Here is a 14,607-nt window from a genome sequence, read left to right as displayed (position 1 = left end):
GCGCCTCTCTGGTGGTGGTTGGTGGTGGCGGTTGGTGGTGGTGGTGCCGGGGCTCTGTCCTGGCGCGTCACCTGTCCGTCTGGCGGAGGCATCCAGCACCGCTAGCCCGACGGACGGTGCGAACCGTGGCTGGCATCGTCGCCAGCGAAACTCCAAGCAAAGACTCGAGAGCTTCATCAGGGTACATGGGCGATGCACATACCTTGGACGACGCACACACCTGCCCGCTTTCATTTCGCCGCAAACACGGGTCCCCCCGGACGGCGCAGACCCCGAGCCGACTCACCTGAGGCCTCTCCTCGCGTCAATACGAACGAGGCCCATCTGCACGGGGCCGAGGAATGAATAACACAGGCGGTAGCCGCCAGAGATGCATGGAAAAAGAAAACACCAAGAGACACAATTCGAGAAACGAAACAGTCCCGCTCCACCTCGGCACCGGGCCATCCTGGGCCATCCTGGCCACGGCGAGAAGAAGAGCGCACTGGGCGACGGGGGCTACAAGCTGAGACAGCGAAGCACTGCCCTTTCAAGACCCTTTCTCTCATGGCAGCCATCGCCGTCGCCGTCAAACGCCGTCATCGCCTCCGTCGACGATCGAGCGCCGGCCGGGTGAGGGGAAAAATCCAGGCCCCGCAGCCGTCGCTGCCTCTCCACGCAGGGGGCGCGGGGTGCCTGCCATTGGCTCAGCCCCCTCTAAAAAGATGGCGATGTGCGTGCGCCCGCCCCCCCTGCATCTGTGATCTGTGACCGCGGCACAACTGTCAAGCTCGCTCCACTTGTATCGAGTTTCCTCGACTTCATAGGTTACCGAGTCGTCACGAAGAGCGAGAATCTTGATGCCACTTTTCTCGTTTCATCAGGCTACGGGGTAGCCGCAGACGGGGGTAGCCCCCCTCTTAACCGCCATCACGATGCCGAGTCCATGATCCGTCCGTTGCTTACGCGAAGCCTGTTCCGGTTCTCTGCATCCCTGAAACCAAATTCCTTCCAACGCATGCTCCAGCCGCCATGAACACCGTCTCTCCCCTTTCTCCTCGCTGTTCTTACCCTCGACTGAGACGTAAAGCGAAGACTGTTGGCCTCTGCTTGGCGGCACTTCGCGAGCTTTGTCCCTGCCATGTTTACCATGAGATAGAGAAAAAGCCCATCAGCTCAGGGTTAAACGTCACTTGGCGGAGAGTTGGGGCAGTCTCCGCTTGTTCTCCCTGATCTCCACCAAGAAGCCTGGCACGTCACGTTTGTCGTGCCCCTCGTTTGCTTGGTTACATGCTGCTTCTGTGCTCTGACACCCCCGTCGGGGTTCGGCAGACGGGGTCCTGACGTGTCCAAGACAATGCCGGGGCACGCGGACGGCACGGGGCTGCATTGGCCGACGCTCCCGGCGCCGTTACGAGCCGCGGGCCGGCGGATGAGGATAGGGAGATTTAATCGGACGGGGACGGGCATGTGTCCGATCGAAAGCAGAGGGGGCCAGTCTGGGAGGCCCTCGAGACGGTCAAGAGCGAGGCGGTTGCCAGGCTCAGCTTCAAGGACGCCCTGCCCGTTGTCTTAGCCCTGCGAAGTCTCTTTTTCGTCGCCGCTTAATATTCCTGATCCGCCGGGGGGGGACTGGTATAAATTAGTATTTAGCATTTCAAGGCCAATTTTCCTCGCTGAGCTAGACCGAGGATAGCAACCTAGCTGCCATCCAACTTATGACTTCCTCAACTTTGCCGCGCGGCCCCTGAGCGGCGCGTTTGCCGACGTGCTCCACAACCGGCTTGGCCGCGACCTGTGGCTCTTGAAGGCACGGATTATCCTTACAGTGAGCGGCATCACGACGGGCGTTCCTCGAGGCCGGTACGCCCAGGGTCCCGCACGTCCATCCCTCTGCCAACGGCATCGTGTCTGGCCTCAGGGGCGATGCTTGCCGCCATTTTCCACTTCATGAGTAACGGCAGGGTGGACTTCGTACAGCACGGCGTTTTGAGACACCGGCGCCGTCCATATTACGTACCTTGAGCCTGGCCGTGAGCGGGATTTCTCCCCTGCAGCCAAGTCGGGGCGGTGGAGGCCGGTCAGTGGCATCAGGCGGGCAGGTACAGTAAATTAGTGGAGTACTGGCAGTCTGTAGAAGAAACACAGATCCTGGGTGTGTCCCGTGTCGATTATGAGTCTGAAATGGAACCCGCGGCCCGTTTTCGCAGTCGGACAAAGGATTGTTGAAGGGAGGCAGCGACGGGCTATGGTTGGGCCACGCACGTGACCACGTCACACCCGAGTTTGGCTGGCTCTGGCTCAGCTGACAAGAGATGAAGCTACATCCACTCATCCATCCATACATGTGCGTGGGCGGAAGAATGCCTTGTCACAAAGCGTGAGAGGAGGCTGTGTCTCATCGGGAACGGACCGACTACTGTTACATATGTGTGCGTGTTGCCCTGCGCCGCCAAGCCGTTCTTCGACGCCCACAAATGTCTTGCATTCCGCCACGCCCAGAAAACCCGTCAACTGCCGGCCCCGCCATGTTGAACCTAACACTGAAGCACAAAACACTCTGTGACACGGCTGTTGAGCGAAACTCGTCTGACATGACACCGAGTCCCGTAGGCAGCCCACTCGAGGACATGCAAGCACGTACAGCTAAGTCAACGGCTCGAGGTCCTAAGTGCTTGTATGGGACCACGTCAAAGCGAGTCCGATGGATGGGTAATTGTTAGATGAAAAACATCGGCCGCACCCTGCCATTTGCTGCTAACTAGGATATTACCTACAACTCATCGTAAGCCCGGGCGACAGAATGCGGACAGGGCGCCCCCAAGCACGGCCGATACATGAGGCCAAGATGGGGCCTGTGTCCAATCCGTTGCCGAGCCACTCCTATGTGCAGTCCAGTCTTCCAAGTCTCCTTTACCATAGCGCCCGAGTGAAAGTCTCTTTTGTGCAATAGTGATATAGAAAGTTACTCTCAAAACCCACATCTCTCTGCGTTACAGAGCAAGGGCGATGGCAACGACACCACCAAAGACGCTGAGGAAGCCGGCTTGAGCCAGAGGGGCGCTGCCAGCGGTCTGGATAGGTAGACCCGTAGAGTTGTTGGGCCGGCCAGAGACGCCGCCGGCGACACCGCCGTTGGGACCGGTGGCAGCGCCGTTAGGCTTGACGGCGGCGGTTCCGTTCTTGTTATCATAGTCGACGTTGCCTTGGCGGGTGGGGACACCACCAGCAGGGGCTCCAGCGGCGGGAACGCTGGGAGCCTGGGCCTGGGGAACAACAGCCGAGGTGGGAACAACTGGGGCATTGGCAGTGGGGACCGTAGGCGTGGCATATGAGGCGCTCGAGGAGACGACGGTGGTGTTGATGTCCGGGGAGGAGCTGGAGGCAAGGGCAGAGCCACCGACGATCTGGAAGGGCTCGGAGTATTGCAGGTTTTTCTCGTTGCTCACATCGATCATCTTGAAGCCGTAAAAGGGTCTCGGGGGGAGGTCAGGAACGGTCCACATGAACTCTCCGCTGTCGATGGGGACACCGGCTGCGAGAGGGATCAGAAACGATAAGACCTGCTTGCTGGCTGGCGCAAACTTACTAGTGACGACCGCCCGATCTGTCTGGGTCCCCTGTTCCTCGCCGCCAACGAGGATGATCTTCACGATGGGCTTCTCGTTCTGAGACGCGCACGTCCAGCTGATCTTGACAGGATGGCCGACGCGAAGTGGCTCGCCCTTCTTGAGGCTGTTGAAAATGGCACAGCCTTCGATCTGGGCAAAAGCAGAGGCGGCCATGACCAGGGCGGCCGTTGCGGCGGAGAGGCTGAAGTGCATCTTGGACAAGGCGGCGGCGAGCTAGTGCAAGAAGGCAAGTCGCGGAGGAAGCTGAGACTGACCCGGGAGGGAGAGCACGACTGAGTATTATAGTAATTAAAAAGAATGAGCGTATGAGAGCTAAGGTAGCCGCGTTGGTTTCAAAAAAAGAGTGACTGGAGCGCAAGTTGCTGAGGAGAGAAGGCGGGAATGGAAAGTGAGAGGGCGTCCTTTTTAACCAACCCGTCTTGGGGGTACGAGAGTGTGTGTGCGCATGCCACGGGGGGAGTGTTCGCTAAGCCTGGTGTGCGGGGTCCCTTCCCCTGTTGGTCAGGCACCTCTGGCAGGTCCGTCCCTGACCCTTGTTGGCTCACCGCACCGTACTTGGTACCTGCAGAAGATAAGACGGGCTCGCACGCTAAGCGGGGCAGGGTCAAGCCGCAGTTGCCTAAAGGAGTAGAGGAAATTGCTTCTCCATCAATCGGATGCAATGATTGGCGCCTGGCATCGGGGGCCGCTCCTGGCGCGGCCAATGGCAGGCGGGCCCGACCCTCCCGCTTTGGAGAGACGGCCGACATTCGCCTGCTCCTGCTTACGGATACTTTGCCCATGCATGACCGAGGAAGTTAATGGATGCCAGACTGGAAGGAGGTGAGGTCCCCGGTCCTGGCAATCTCACCTCGCAATGGAGCAGAAGCCAGCGAGCGAGCCGCCGCGTGTCGACTGAGCATTGAAGCCCGAGATTGCGTGCCCGGCCCTCCAATCCCGTGGGGCAGAGGATGACAAGGCTGCTTTGTTTCGAGATTCGCAGCACAATGGGGCCTTTTTTGCAGAGCAAGCATTGGCAGCCAAGACAGGGCGTTTGAGCACGCCAACAAGGCTGCTAGCCCACGATGCCCCTTAATGCGAGTAATATTTTGATTTATATGCCAAGATGCTTCGCCCATGAACAAGCCGGGAGCCCTACAGCCGCATTTTGAGAAACTCGGTTCTGGCCGATTGGCTCGACAGGCGCGTTGTCTACTCACTAGGCGACGGAGTGGTGGCGGCCTCGAATTTAAACATGCATTCGTATTGCACACGCCCCCAGACAAGGCGCCCTCGCCGGGCGAGATGAGGCTACCTCGTCAGGGGCTTCACGACATGCGGCTCCAAGCACGACGGCTGAAGCCGAAAGGACAGCAATTACTCCACACCTGCATATCCGATGGCGGGCGGCAACTCACCATCGTAAGAATCTTTCGGTCACTTCCCAATCAGGAGGTTTCGATGGCGGTAGGCAAGACAGATACCACGCCATGGTACGGCACCAGTTAGGCAGGCACGCAGGCTATCCTATACCTCCAGCTACCTGGCTAGTGCTGTATGTCGCAGAGCCCTGACCTTACTAGGAGGCAAAGCATCTCCCATGGGCTTCAATTCGCCAATCTGGAACCGACTATTGCCCTGCGGCTGACAACGCCACGGTCGAGAAAGCTCGAAGCTCGCCGCCCGAGCCCGTCTGGGCCTGGACCTGCTGCGAGACCGAACGAAGAAGGAAAAAAAAACCTGCTTGTCCGACTGAGATAAGACTCGGCCGTCCCCTTAATTACATGTTGGCCACGATGTTTCTTGCACACATCCATCATCCATGGCCGCGTGGTATACTGTACAGATCGCGGCTGTTTGTCGGGAGGCAGACTCAACCTCGTCATTGTGTGCTCCGTGCAAAACAATGGGGCGCGGAACTCCGAGACATCCCTCCAGATCGACACAACACGCGGGAAGCAGATGATGGGGAGAAGCAGCTTGAGGGCGTAAAAAGCAAACTCTGAAGCCGAAAGGACAAAGAGTGAGGGGGAAGCGTTGGCTCTTGTGCAGACCAACGCGGGACTCGGCAGGATTTTTATTCGCGGAGTAATGCCACGGAGATGCCATGCCATGGCAGAAGAGTGTTGCTGGGTTGTGCCAGCCCGCAGTCGTCAATCAGTTGGGCCTAGTTGGAAGCAGGTCGACGCCATGTTCCTCGCGCAATACGGAGTAGAACGGGTAGGTGGATCATTCTTTGGCGACACTCGGCGTCCTTTGCAGCCGCATTGCTGTCGCCCCAAGCGTCGGCATGCGCAAGCCAGTGTCAATTCCCACTGATGATAGCGGCCCACAGGCGACAACGTTGCATGGCCAACGGCTTGATTAACAACGAAGCCAAGCCTCGAGATCCTTGGAGAGAGTGTCGCCGATTTTTCATCCATGTGGCCCCACGTGTTGAGTTGCATGTGTTTCGCCAGCCAATGGCGCCGCGTCATACCGGTCCGCATTTTTTTCCGAGAGCTTTCCTCCGTTCTTCCCATACCTCCGCCGCGCGTCAGCCTCGCGTCCCAACTGGCCCAGCAATGGACTCGCCCGATGAGCTCGCCGGCACAACTCCACCTCCACCCAAGCGACGCCGGACTCATGATGCCTTGCTGCAGCGACCGCGCTCTCGCTCCTGGGGGGCTTCGCAAGGCGGCCATGTCCTAAGCCGGAGCCCAGTCACACAGGCTTCCAACGACGGGTACTCGTCACCGCCTTCGTGCACGCGCCGGCGCTCCAGATCCCGCTCCACCTCCGGCTCAAGCTCGCGCTCCGGGTCGGCCTCACGGTCCCCCAGCAGGTCTCCGTCGAGGGACTCGCAATCCCGTCCCCGCGCCGCCTCCCGTAGCTCCTACGACCGCTCCCGGACCGAGTCCTTCTCCCCGAGACCTCTTCAGCCGTCCCCCCCACTGGAACACGAGCCACTCAAGCCCAGCTACAAGCCGCGGCTCATCCTGCACGGCCATACAAAACCCGTTTCTCAGGTTCGCATATCGCCCAACGGCCGATTCATCGCGTCGGCCTCTGCCGATGCAACGCTCAAGATCTGGGACGCCGCAACCGGCGCCCACATGGATACCCTCGTGGGCCACATGGCCGGCGTGAGCTGCCTCGTCTGGACGCCCGATAGCAACACGCTGGCAAGCGGCTCCGATGACAAGGCCATTCGGCTGTGGGATCGCGTCACGGGGCGCCCAAAGACAACCACCCGCAAGTCGATATCGTCGGGCCAGGGCAGGTCCACGTTGCGAGGGCATCACAACTACATACACTGCCTGGCATTCTCGCCCAAGGGAAACATTCTGGCCAGCGGGTCCTACGACGAGGCCGTCTTTCTGTGGGACGTGAGGGCCCGAAGGATGATGCGAAGCCTGCCCGCCCACAGCGATCCCGTTAGCGGCATCGACTTTTGTCGCGACGGGACGCTGGTCGTGAGCTGTTCCACGGATGGTTTAATGTGAGACGCCTCGGCGTGGTCGGATATCGTGACTGGTTGCTGATGAGACGTTTTAGTCGTGTTTGGGACACGTCGACCGGCCAGTGCCTTCGGACTCTTGTCCACGAAGACAACCCGGCCGTGACCAATGTGTGCTTCTCTCCCAACGGCCGCTTCGTCCTCGCCTTCAGTCTCGACAGCTGCATACGGCTCTGGGATTACGTCGCGGGAACGGTCAAGAAGACGTATCAGGGCCACCAAAACAATAGGTTTGCCGTGGGAGGCTGCTTCGCCGTGCTGGGCGGCGAGCCCCTGCTCGCGTCGGCAAGCGAAGACGGCGACATTGTGCTGTGGGACGTCAAGAGCAAGGCCATCCTTCAGCGGGTGCGCGGCCACGAGGGCGTGTGCTTCTGGGTGGACGTCCACGGCGAGACCATGGCAAGCGCCGGCCAGGACAACACGGTCCGGGTGTACCGCCACGCGACGGACGTCGGGGGCCCGAACGGGGTTAACTCGGAGGTCAAGGAGGGGTTGCGAAGCGAGCTACCCATCCGACAAGAGGATGTCGAGTTGGAGGATGGCTGAAGACGCAAGCGGGGAGACGAGCTCAATACCAAACGTCACAACGAGCCAATTTTGCCTCATTTTCTTTTTCTAGAGTGCAGCCGTCGAGAGCAAAGAGGAGAGATTATTGGCAGTGAAGACACGCATGCCCGCCATCTCTCTCGGTCCAGCTCTGATAGCCTGATGGCCGTGACTTTACTGCAGCTTTACGAATCAGTCGTTGACCGGTATGAGCCATGATGAATAGACGAAGGGTTCTCCTTTGCCAGGAGACTCGAGATTGACGTGCACGTGACGGCAAGCTGGGAACGAGCCCACATGCCTCGAAGCTCAGGAGTCGGCTGGTCTAGGCGCCGTGGGTGAGTCACCTGCATCTATTCATGGCGATGCAACATGTGCAGGCCACACTGTGCGTTCAACGTTAGCACCGACAGCCGACTTCTGCACCTCCCTCTTTGGAGTCAGTTCCCGCTAGCGCGGACAGCGAGCAGTCACCAGGTCATCAGCGGCGGTTAGGGGTTGCGGGAGCGCACGGAAAATCACTGACTGGCACACCTGTAGTACGTACACCTGCCAGCATGTACGCCTGCCAGCATGTCCGATCCGAGGCACTGAAGCGTCGCGCTAGAAACGGCCGGGTGACTAAGCCTTTGACGGTTCTGCCGGGCGCTAGTCCAACTCTGGCCAAAGACGCGGCTGTGCTCACTGTCGTTGGGCCTCGATCCAGAAGGCAGCGCGCGCCTTTGACACGCTCCGTATGTGCATGCCTACTGTACATGGCTTGCCCAGTAACTTAGACGTCCGCATCATGCTGTATGTGCAGTAAGTTACGTAACATATGGGGATACCCCATCGGCACAGAACACCTGCATACCTCTGCTTTACATGCTCATACGAACCGTAGATTGAATTGACAGGACTGAATTAGAAGCATCAAAGCGTAGCGCCAGTCGCCGCCGCCGTCTTCGGCCCACGCGGGGTCTGCCTGGTTCATTCAACTCATTACTTGCGCAGGTACCGCCAAGACAGACAGCGAGTGCTACCTGACCTACCTAGGTAGGCAGGTATTCCGTACTCCGTACAGTAAGTAATTAGTTAGGTTACCTTGGGAAATGGGCCATGGGCAGATACCCGCGTCGCCGGAACCACAGTGCGGGCGCTGACACCTACCAACTGTACAGGGTACCCTGAGTCTCACCAACCTCGGATCCAGAGACTGCCCGGTTAGGTATCTCACCCCGCTGTCTGGGGTGCCTTCGGTACTTGTTGGGCGAGCGCCCCTCGATTGTTGTCGGCGGCCTTTTGTCTGGTTCCCTTTTCCTCAGCTCTGTCTCGCCGCCCGTGTTTCTCCAACAATCCGAGAGGATACAGCAGCAGCGCCGAGAGACAAGAAGCCACAGAGAGACGAGCGACAACGACAGAGAAGAGGGACAGGGGGCAAAGCCCGCAAAAAAAAAACATCCACGCAGCCGCAGACCGACTCGGGGGGGACAAGGCGGGTGCTTATTTTTGCCTCGTCTGTCGCCTGGTCGAGTCTCAGGAATGTCCCTCGTCTCACCGTGAGGCATCCGACAAGCACCCGCCGCCACTTGCCGGCTGGACTCGTCAAACCCTCTCTCTCTAGCCGTCGGTCCGTCGACTCCCGCACACACACAAAACCATCCGTCTCGGCACGCCGAGCCTCCCACCCTCGACGCTTGATGCATCTCGCGACCCATGGAGTCTGTTCCTGAGACGGAGCGCATGGAGGAGTTCAAGCCCTCGCCTGTGCCCTCTGTCCGCCTCGGAGCCGCCAACCACGACGGCGGCAACAACAACAACAACAACAACAACAACAACAACAACAACAACAGCAGCAGCAGCAGCAGCAGCAGCAGCAATAACGCGGCCGTCCCCACGCTCCATCTCGACCTCTCGTCGAAGCCGCCCACCTTGCGCCGCAGTACCGACCCGAGTCCCCCGTCCCCCGTCACGCCCTCGTGGGCGCCCTCCTCGATTCCCTACCGCCCTCGAACCGCTTCGCCCCTCTCTGCCTCCCACTCCCACTCGCGCTCCTGCTCCGCCGCCGGCCTCGCCATGCCCATGTCCCGGACCCAATCCATGCCGGGCCTCAGCGCCTCGGGCCGCATCCTCTACTCTCCTCAGGTGCGGCCCGCCAGCCCCTTGGGCTCTCCCCGCCGCGTACGAACCCCCCGAAAGCCCGTCGACGATGTTTTCCCCACGTCATCTCCCGTCCGGGCCTCTGTCCACGACGCCGAGCCCCAGTCCACATCCTCCACCGCCGAAAGAAGCTGCTCCCCGAGTCGAGCCAGCCCCACTCCAGGCTCTCTGGCCCGCCACCGCCGCCCACCCTCTCCCCTTCGAGGCGTCGCTCCTCCCAGCGCCTCGTCTCTGGCGCTGCTGCCCTCGACCCCGTCCTCGAGTTCCTCCGTCTCCCCCATGAGAGCCTACGACGCACTGTCTGGCTTTCACGGCGGCAGTCTCTCCTCTGTCCCCTCGACCCCGACCTCTACTCGGTCGCGCAGTCCCAGCATCTCGAGCCTCGAGACCATTCCCGACTCTCCAGACGCAGAAGAGGCCGCCCTCGAGGCCGAGAGACTGGCCCGGCTGCAGGCCGCCGCCGAAGCTGCCGACGGCCTCGATTCGTCGGATGCAAGGGCACGCAACGCCAACGACGTGCCCGCCCGCGGCCGCACCATGAACTTTGGCTCGAGAGACAAGCGCAAGCGATGGAGCGTCTGCGGTGCCGAGCGCCGAGGGGACATTGACCTGGAAACCATCTGGGAGGACTGAGGAGGGACCACCCGGTGTCAAGGCTGTTTTGCCATTGTCGCTGCTCGGGTGGCTGCCCTCACCCGTCCCTACCACTCCCGCTATTTGGCCTTTTTTCTTTCTCTTCCCTCTCACAGACTTGCACCATTCCAACACCGGAACGTGGTGCGCCGACACTCTCTTGCTTTTGCGGCGTGTTTATGATCATCATGGCAGCGGGCCGGGCCTTTGATTTGATTTGCAGTATGGGCATATGGTGATGTTTGCTTTCCGCCCCCTCAAGGGACGAGACGGCGTTGGAGTGCATCCCCGAGTTCAGATACCCTCCCCTTGCATTTCTCTCTCTTTGAGGCACCACTGCATGTAGCAATGATGGGAGGGCACGTCGAGCCGAGTAGTGTGCAGCCGGCGCCGGAGATACTCGAGCTTCACTCACAGGTTGAAGGGCTCACGGGCGCTGGGACTAGCCAAAACTAGGACGACGAGTGAATCAACTGCATAAGCACACATTCCCGCACTTTGGACGTGATTGATATACAGGGCGCGATTCCAGGTGGCCTTTGGTGGTGAGGCGGGTGCAAGGAGGCCTTCTCCCTTGCACGGCGGCGAACCCCTTTCCAGGGCAACAGCGCTATTCATCGCTCTATCTGTACCGCCCGTTGACGAACTCGATGAGGAAAAAACAAGGCTCCCTGACGCCCCAAGTATTGACAACTGTTTCAGCTGTTGCTGCCCTGGGACGGGCCGCCAGACGACATATATAACACTGACGATGCGACTGGAGACGGCAATTATCATCAGCAAGCACAAGCACTCGAGCTCTCCTCTCATCCATTCTCGGCCAGCATCAGCCGACACGTGCTTCTTATTCCATCTTTGGTCCCGAGCCGAGCCTATCCCTGAGCCAGCCGAGCTTAGACAAGAACTGAAGATGCGTTCTTGGACGTTAGCGGCCGTTGGCCTGTTGTCGGTGGCCGTCGAGGCGGCACCCAGACAAGTCCTTGGCGATGAGGTAAGATGACGGCCCATCCAACGTGGACATACGCATACGCAGCGACTGACCCGAAGCCACAGCTGGAAGCAAGGGATGCGGGCCTGGAACTCGTGGGCGTTGTTGGCGGCATCGCGCCGCGGTCACAGCACGGCGGCGCGCAAGGCGAGGCGGACGGGGCCATGGCCGTGCCCGAGGGGTGCCCGACCGGGACCGTGTTTGTGTCGACGACGACCATCGACGTCACCGTCTACGTGACGGCTACAAACCCGGCGGTCACGGAGCCTTGCCTTGATGACGAAACGATAACCGTGACTCCGGTCACGACGACGACGACGACGGAGCCCTGCCCCGAGGAAACCGGGGCCGTGACCGTCAAGACCGTCATAACGCGCAACCCGTATGCCAACCTTACGTCGACGACGACGGTGCTCCACACGCCCACGGCAGGCGGCGACGATGAACCTTGCGACCCGGAGACGGTGGTGTCGACAGGCTCCCTGACCATTATCCTCTCGACGACGACGCCGCCGCGCTCGCCCTCTACGACAGCGACGGAGCCATGCGATGACGAGACGGTGACGACAACCCTGACGGCCAGCAAGACGGCGACAGTGTCGACGACGACGACGGAGCCGTGCAGCGATGAGACGACGACGGGGCTGACGACGCACATGACGCTCGTGACGAAGCCGCCGGCCAAGACGGCGCAGACGACGACCATCTGCGTCATCGACACGGCCATGACGCCCGTCACCAAGACGACGCTGACGGTCAAGCCGCCGGCGACGGTGGTGCCGACCAAGACGGTCTACGCCCACGACAAGGCCACGGGGCGGCCGTCGCCCGAGTCGGCGTACTGCGGCGTCAAGGGCGAGCCGGCGGGCACCTACTTCATTGCCGAGTTCATCGAGGACCGGCCTGGCGTGCCCGTCACCGAGGAGGGCTGCTACCAGTTCTGCGATGTAAGCCTCCCTGCCCCCCTCGTTTCTTCCAAGCCTTTCTTTCCTCCTCCTTTTCAGAGCCGTCTAGCTAAACCACGCCTGTGCAGAGCGTCATGGAGGACACCAAGGGCTGCAAGGCCTACCGCTACTACCCCAACGACCTGGGCGCGCCCCGATGCAAGCTCTACGGCATGCCCGTGTCGTACGACGTGCGCGACATCGACAACCACCAGCCCGGCATGTGGTACGACCTGGCGTGCGGACCGCCCAGCGCTCGGTCTCGGTCGTCGCAGCAGAAGGTGCAGAAGATGCAGAGGCCGCAGGTTCAGGACAAGTTTACGAGCGGCAAGACTGAGGGCGCCAGCATCGATACTGTCGCCGCAGTTGACGATGCCAAGGATAAGGCCAAGAATAAAGCCAAGGACAAGGTCCAGGATCACCATGAAGGCACGCACAGCAGGAACAGCACCAGCTCCGGCGTCAGGACAGCCAGCGGCAACGACAACGATGGTCGCAACCCCGGTAGCATCGACGACACGATGAACACGCAGCCCGACATGAAGCCCATTGGCGGCAACGACAGCCCGATGGACGCCGCACAGCCCGAAATGCCCACCGGCGGCAGCGGCAACAGCAGCCCCATCCCCGGCGCTCCCGTCGGCGGCACGCCCAAGAAGGGCAGCCTGCTGGGCCTCGGCCTGGGTGTCAGCCCGCTTCGCAGATGATGGATGGCGGAGGAAGCGCGGAACCCGAGCCCGGCACATGCTTCGGCTGTACAGTGAGGAGCGTGGATAATCTCCCGACCACGTACAAAGTTTCTTCGACATTGAAACCCACCAAACCCATTACATACACGGATAGAAACTATATATACCATCCGACGAAACCTCCGACCAACCAGGGAGGATTGCAAAAAAAGGAAGAGGAGCGGAGATGAGCAGAAACGAGACGGGTTAATATTGACGCTTGCGTTTTGTGAGCGGCGGAAAGGGATGGAGGAGGTCGGAGAGGATACATATATGCCGCCCTGTTGTCTCTCCACACAAGCGGCCGCAAGGGGACGGGAGGACACCATGCCCTGGATACGATTTCTACCCAGCCTGACGCGGGGCTTCTTTTAATTCAGTACTTAGAAACCTACTAATAAATTCAAGGGGCAATTCGCCCATGTTGGGGCTTCATTACTCAAGAGGGCCTGTACAAATTGGCGCTGGCAGCTATCTCGACTCGTGACGGCAGCAGTAATGGCACCCACAAACCCCTTCGACGACTTCACCCAGCTCTGAGAACGACCAATGTCAAGCTTTCCCCGTTCAGCCTTTTGCCGTGAGACCAAGTGATGGGGTGTCAGGAGCAGGCACAACCACAGAACCCCCCGACGCCGCAACACCTTGCACTTGGCTCCTACACCAACGCCCGCGCACCGCCGGACGGGCGCAGATCCTCGGGGCCAAAGGACATTGGCAGCAGCTGTACCTCGGTCAGGCACGACGAGCTGGAGGGCAAGGGGGCCGGGACTGACCTGCTCCAGGGTGAGGACGATGTAGTCGAGGTTCTTGTCGAACATGATGATGGGCACGTCTGGCTTGCAGAACTCGCGAATGCTACAGCCGCGTCAGCCAGTCAGTCCACCCCAGCGCGCCTCTGGCGAGAGAGCGCCACGGGAGAGAGAAGGCGAACGCAACGCACAACTGCCGACACATGCCACACGGGCTCGCGGGCGGGCTGACATCGGTGGCGACGGCGACGGCGCGAAACGCCCTGCCGCCCTCGACGACGGCGCGGGCCACGGCGACGCGCTCGGCACACGTGCCGACCGGGTAGCTGGCGTTCTCGATGTTGGCGCCCGCCGTCACCGCCGCGCCGCCCTCGTCGCTCGCCCCGGGCCCCGTCCCCGTGCTGGCCCACAGCACCGCCGCGCCCACCCGGAACCCGCTGTACGGGCAGTGCGCCGCGCCCTTGGCCGCCACCGCCCGCTCCCGCAGCCGCCCGAACTCGGCCGCCGTCAGCCCGTGCGCCGCACACGTCGCCAGCACGCCCTCGGCCGAGCTGGCGCTCGTCGGCGTCGGCCCCTCGACTGCGGCTGACGTCATGCCCGATCGTCTTTTTCCTGTCGTCTCCTGCCCGGGCTGAACCGTAACTCGGCTATCTCTTTTTCAGAGGGGAGGTAAGGGGAGAGGGGCGGGTGTGAGGAGATGTCGTCGTAGAGCTTGTTCCCGCCAAGAATGACCACGGGTTTTTTTTATTTCAAACCCGGCAGGCAATAAAGCGGGCAACCCCGCCTTT

At 60.7% G+C, this 14,607-nt stretch overlaps 5 protein-coding genes across 5 annotated transcripts; 3 read left to right on the top strand and 2 right to left on the bottom strand.

Annotated features, from left to right (window-relative positions):
- Positions 1-2,972: 2,972 nt before the first annotated feature.
- Positions 2,973-3,803, bottom strand: HRG_05868 (ser-Thr-rich glycosyl-phosphatidyl-inositol-anchored membrane family domain-containing protein; the record flags this gene model as incomplete). The annotated part of the gene is made up of 2 exons (XM_044864339.1): positions 2,973-3,514; positions 3,569-3,803. The coding sequence occupies 2 exons, from the start codon at positions 3,801-3,803 to the stop codon at positions 2,973-2,975; spliced, it is 777 nt and encodes a 258-aa protein (XP_044720871.1).
- Positions 3,804-6,154: 2,351 nt separating this feature from the next.
- On the top strand, positions 6,155-7,635 carry HRG_05867 (WD domain, g-beta repeat domain-containing protein; the record flags this gene model as incomplete). Its single annotated transcript, XM_044864338.1, has 2 exons — positions 6,155-7,071; positions 7,128-7,635. The coding sequence occupies 2 exons, from the start codon at positions 6,155-6,157 to the stop codon at positions 7,633-7,635; spliced, it is 1,425 nt and encodes a 474-aa protein (XP_044720870.1).
- A 1,695-nt stretch (positions 7,636-9,330) lies between these two features.
- HRG_05866 (basic proline-rich protein) lies at positions 9,331-10,407 on the top strand (the record flags this gene model as incomplete). Its single annotated transcript, XM_044864337.1, has 1 exon — positions 9,331-10,407. One exon carries the CDS (start codon positions 9,331-9,333, stop codon positions 10,405-10,407), a length of 1,077 nt encoding a protein of 358 aa, XP_044720869.1.
- A 910-nt stretch (positions 10,408-11,317) lies between these two features.
- Positions 11,318-13,046, top strand: HRG_05865 (uncharacterized protein; the record flags this gene model as incomplete). The annotated part of the gene is made up of 3 exons (XM_044864336.1): positions 11,318-11,398; positions 11,461-12,342; positions 12,429-13,046. 3 exons carry the CDS (start codon positions 11,318-11,320, stop codon positions 13,044-13,046), a joined length of 1,581 nt encoding a protein of 526 aa, XP_044720868.1.
- A 679-nt stretch (positions 13,047-13,725) lies between these two features.
- HRG_05864 (cytidine and deoxycytidylate deaminase domain-containing protein) lies at positions 13,726-14,414 on the bottom strand (the record flags this gene model as incomplete). The annotated part of the gene is made up of 3 exons (XM_044864335.1): positions 13,726-13,791; positions 13,844-13,925; positions 14,011-14,414. 3 exons carry the CDS (start codon positions 14,412-14,414, stop codon positions 13,726-13,728), a joined length of 552 nt encoding a protein of 183 aa, XP_044720867.1.
- Between the last annotated feature and the right edge of the window lie 193 nt (positions 14,415-14,607).

Source organism: Hirsutella rhossiliensis (assembly GCF_020360975.1).
Source record: "Hirsutella rhossiliensis strain HR02 chromosome Unknown scaffold00005, whole genome shotgun sequence".
Classification (NCBI taxonomy): Eukaryota; Fungi; Ascomycota; class Sordariomycetes; order Hypocreales; family Ophiocordycipitaceae; genus Hirsutella; species Hirsutella rhossiliensis.
This window is presented reverse-complemented; position numbering and strand designations above follow the sequence as displayed.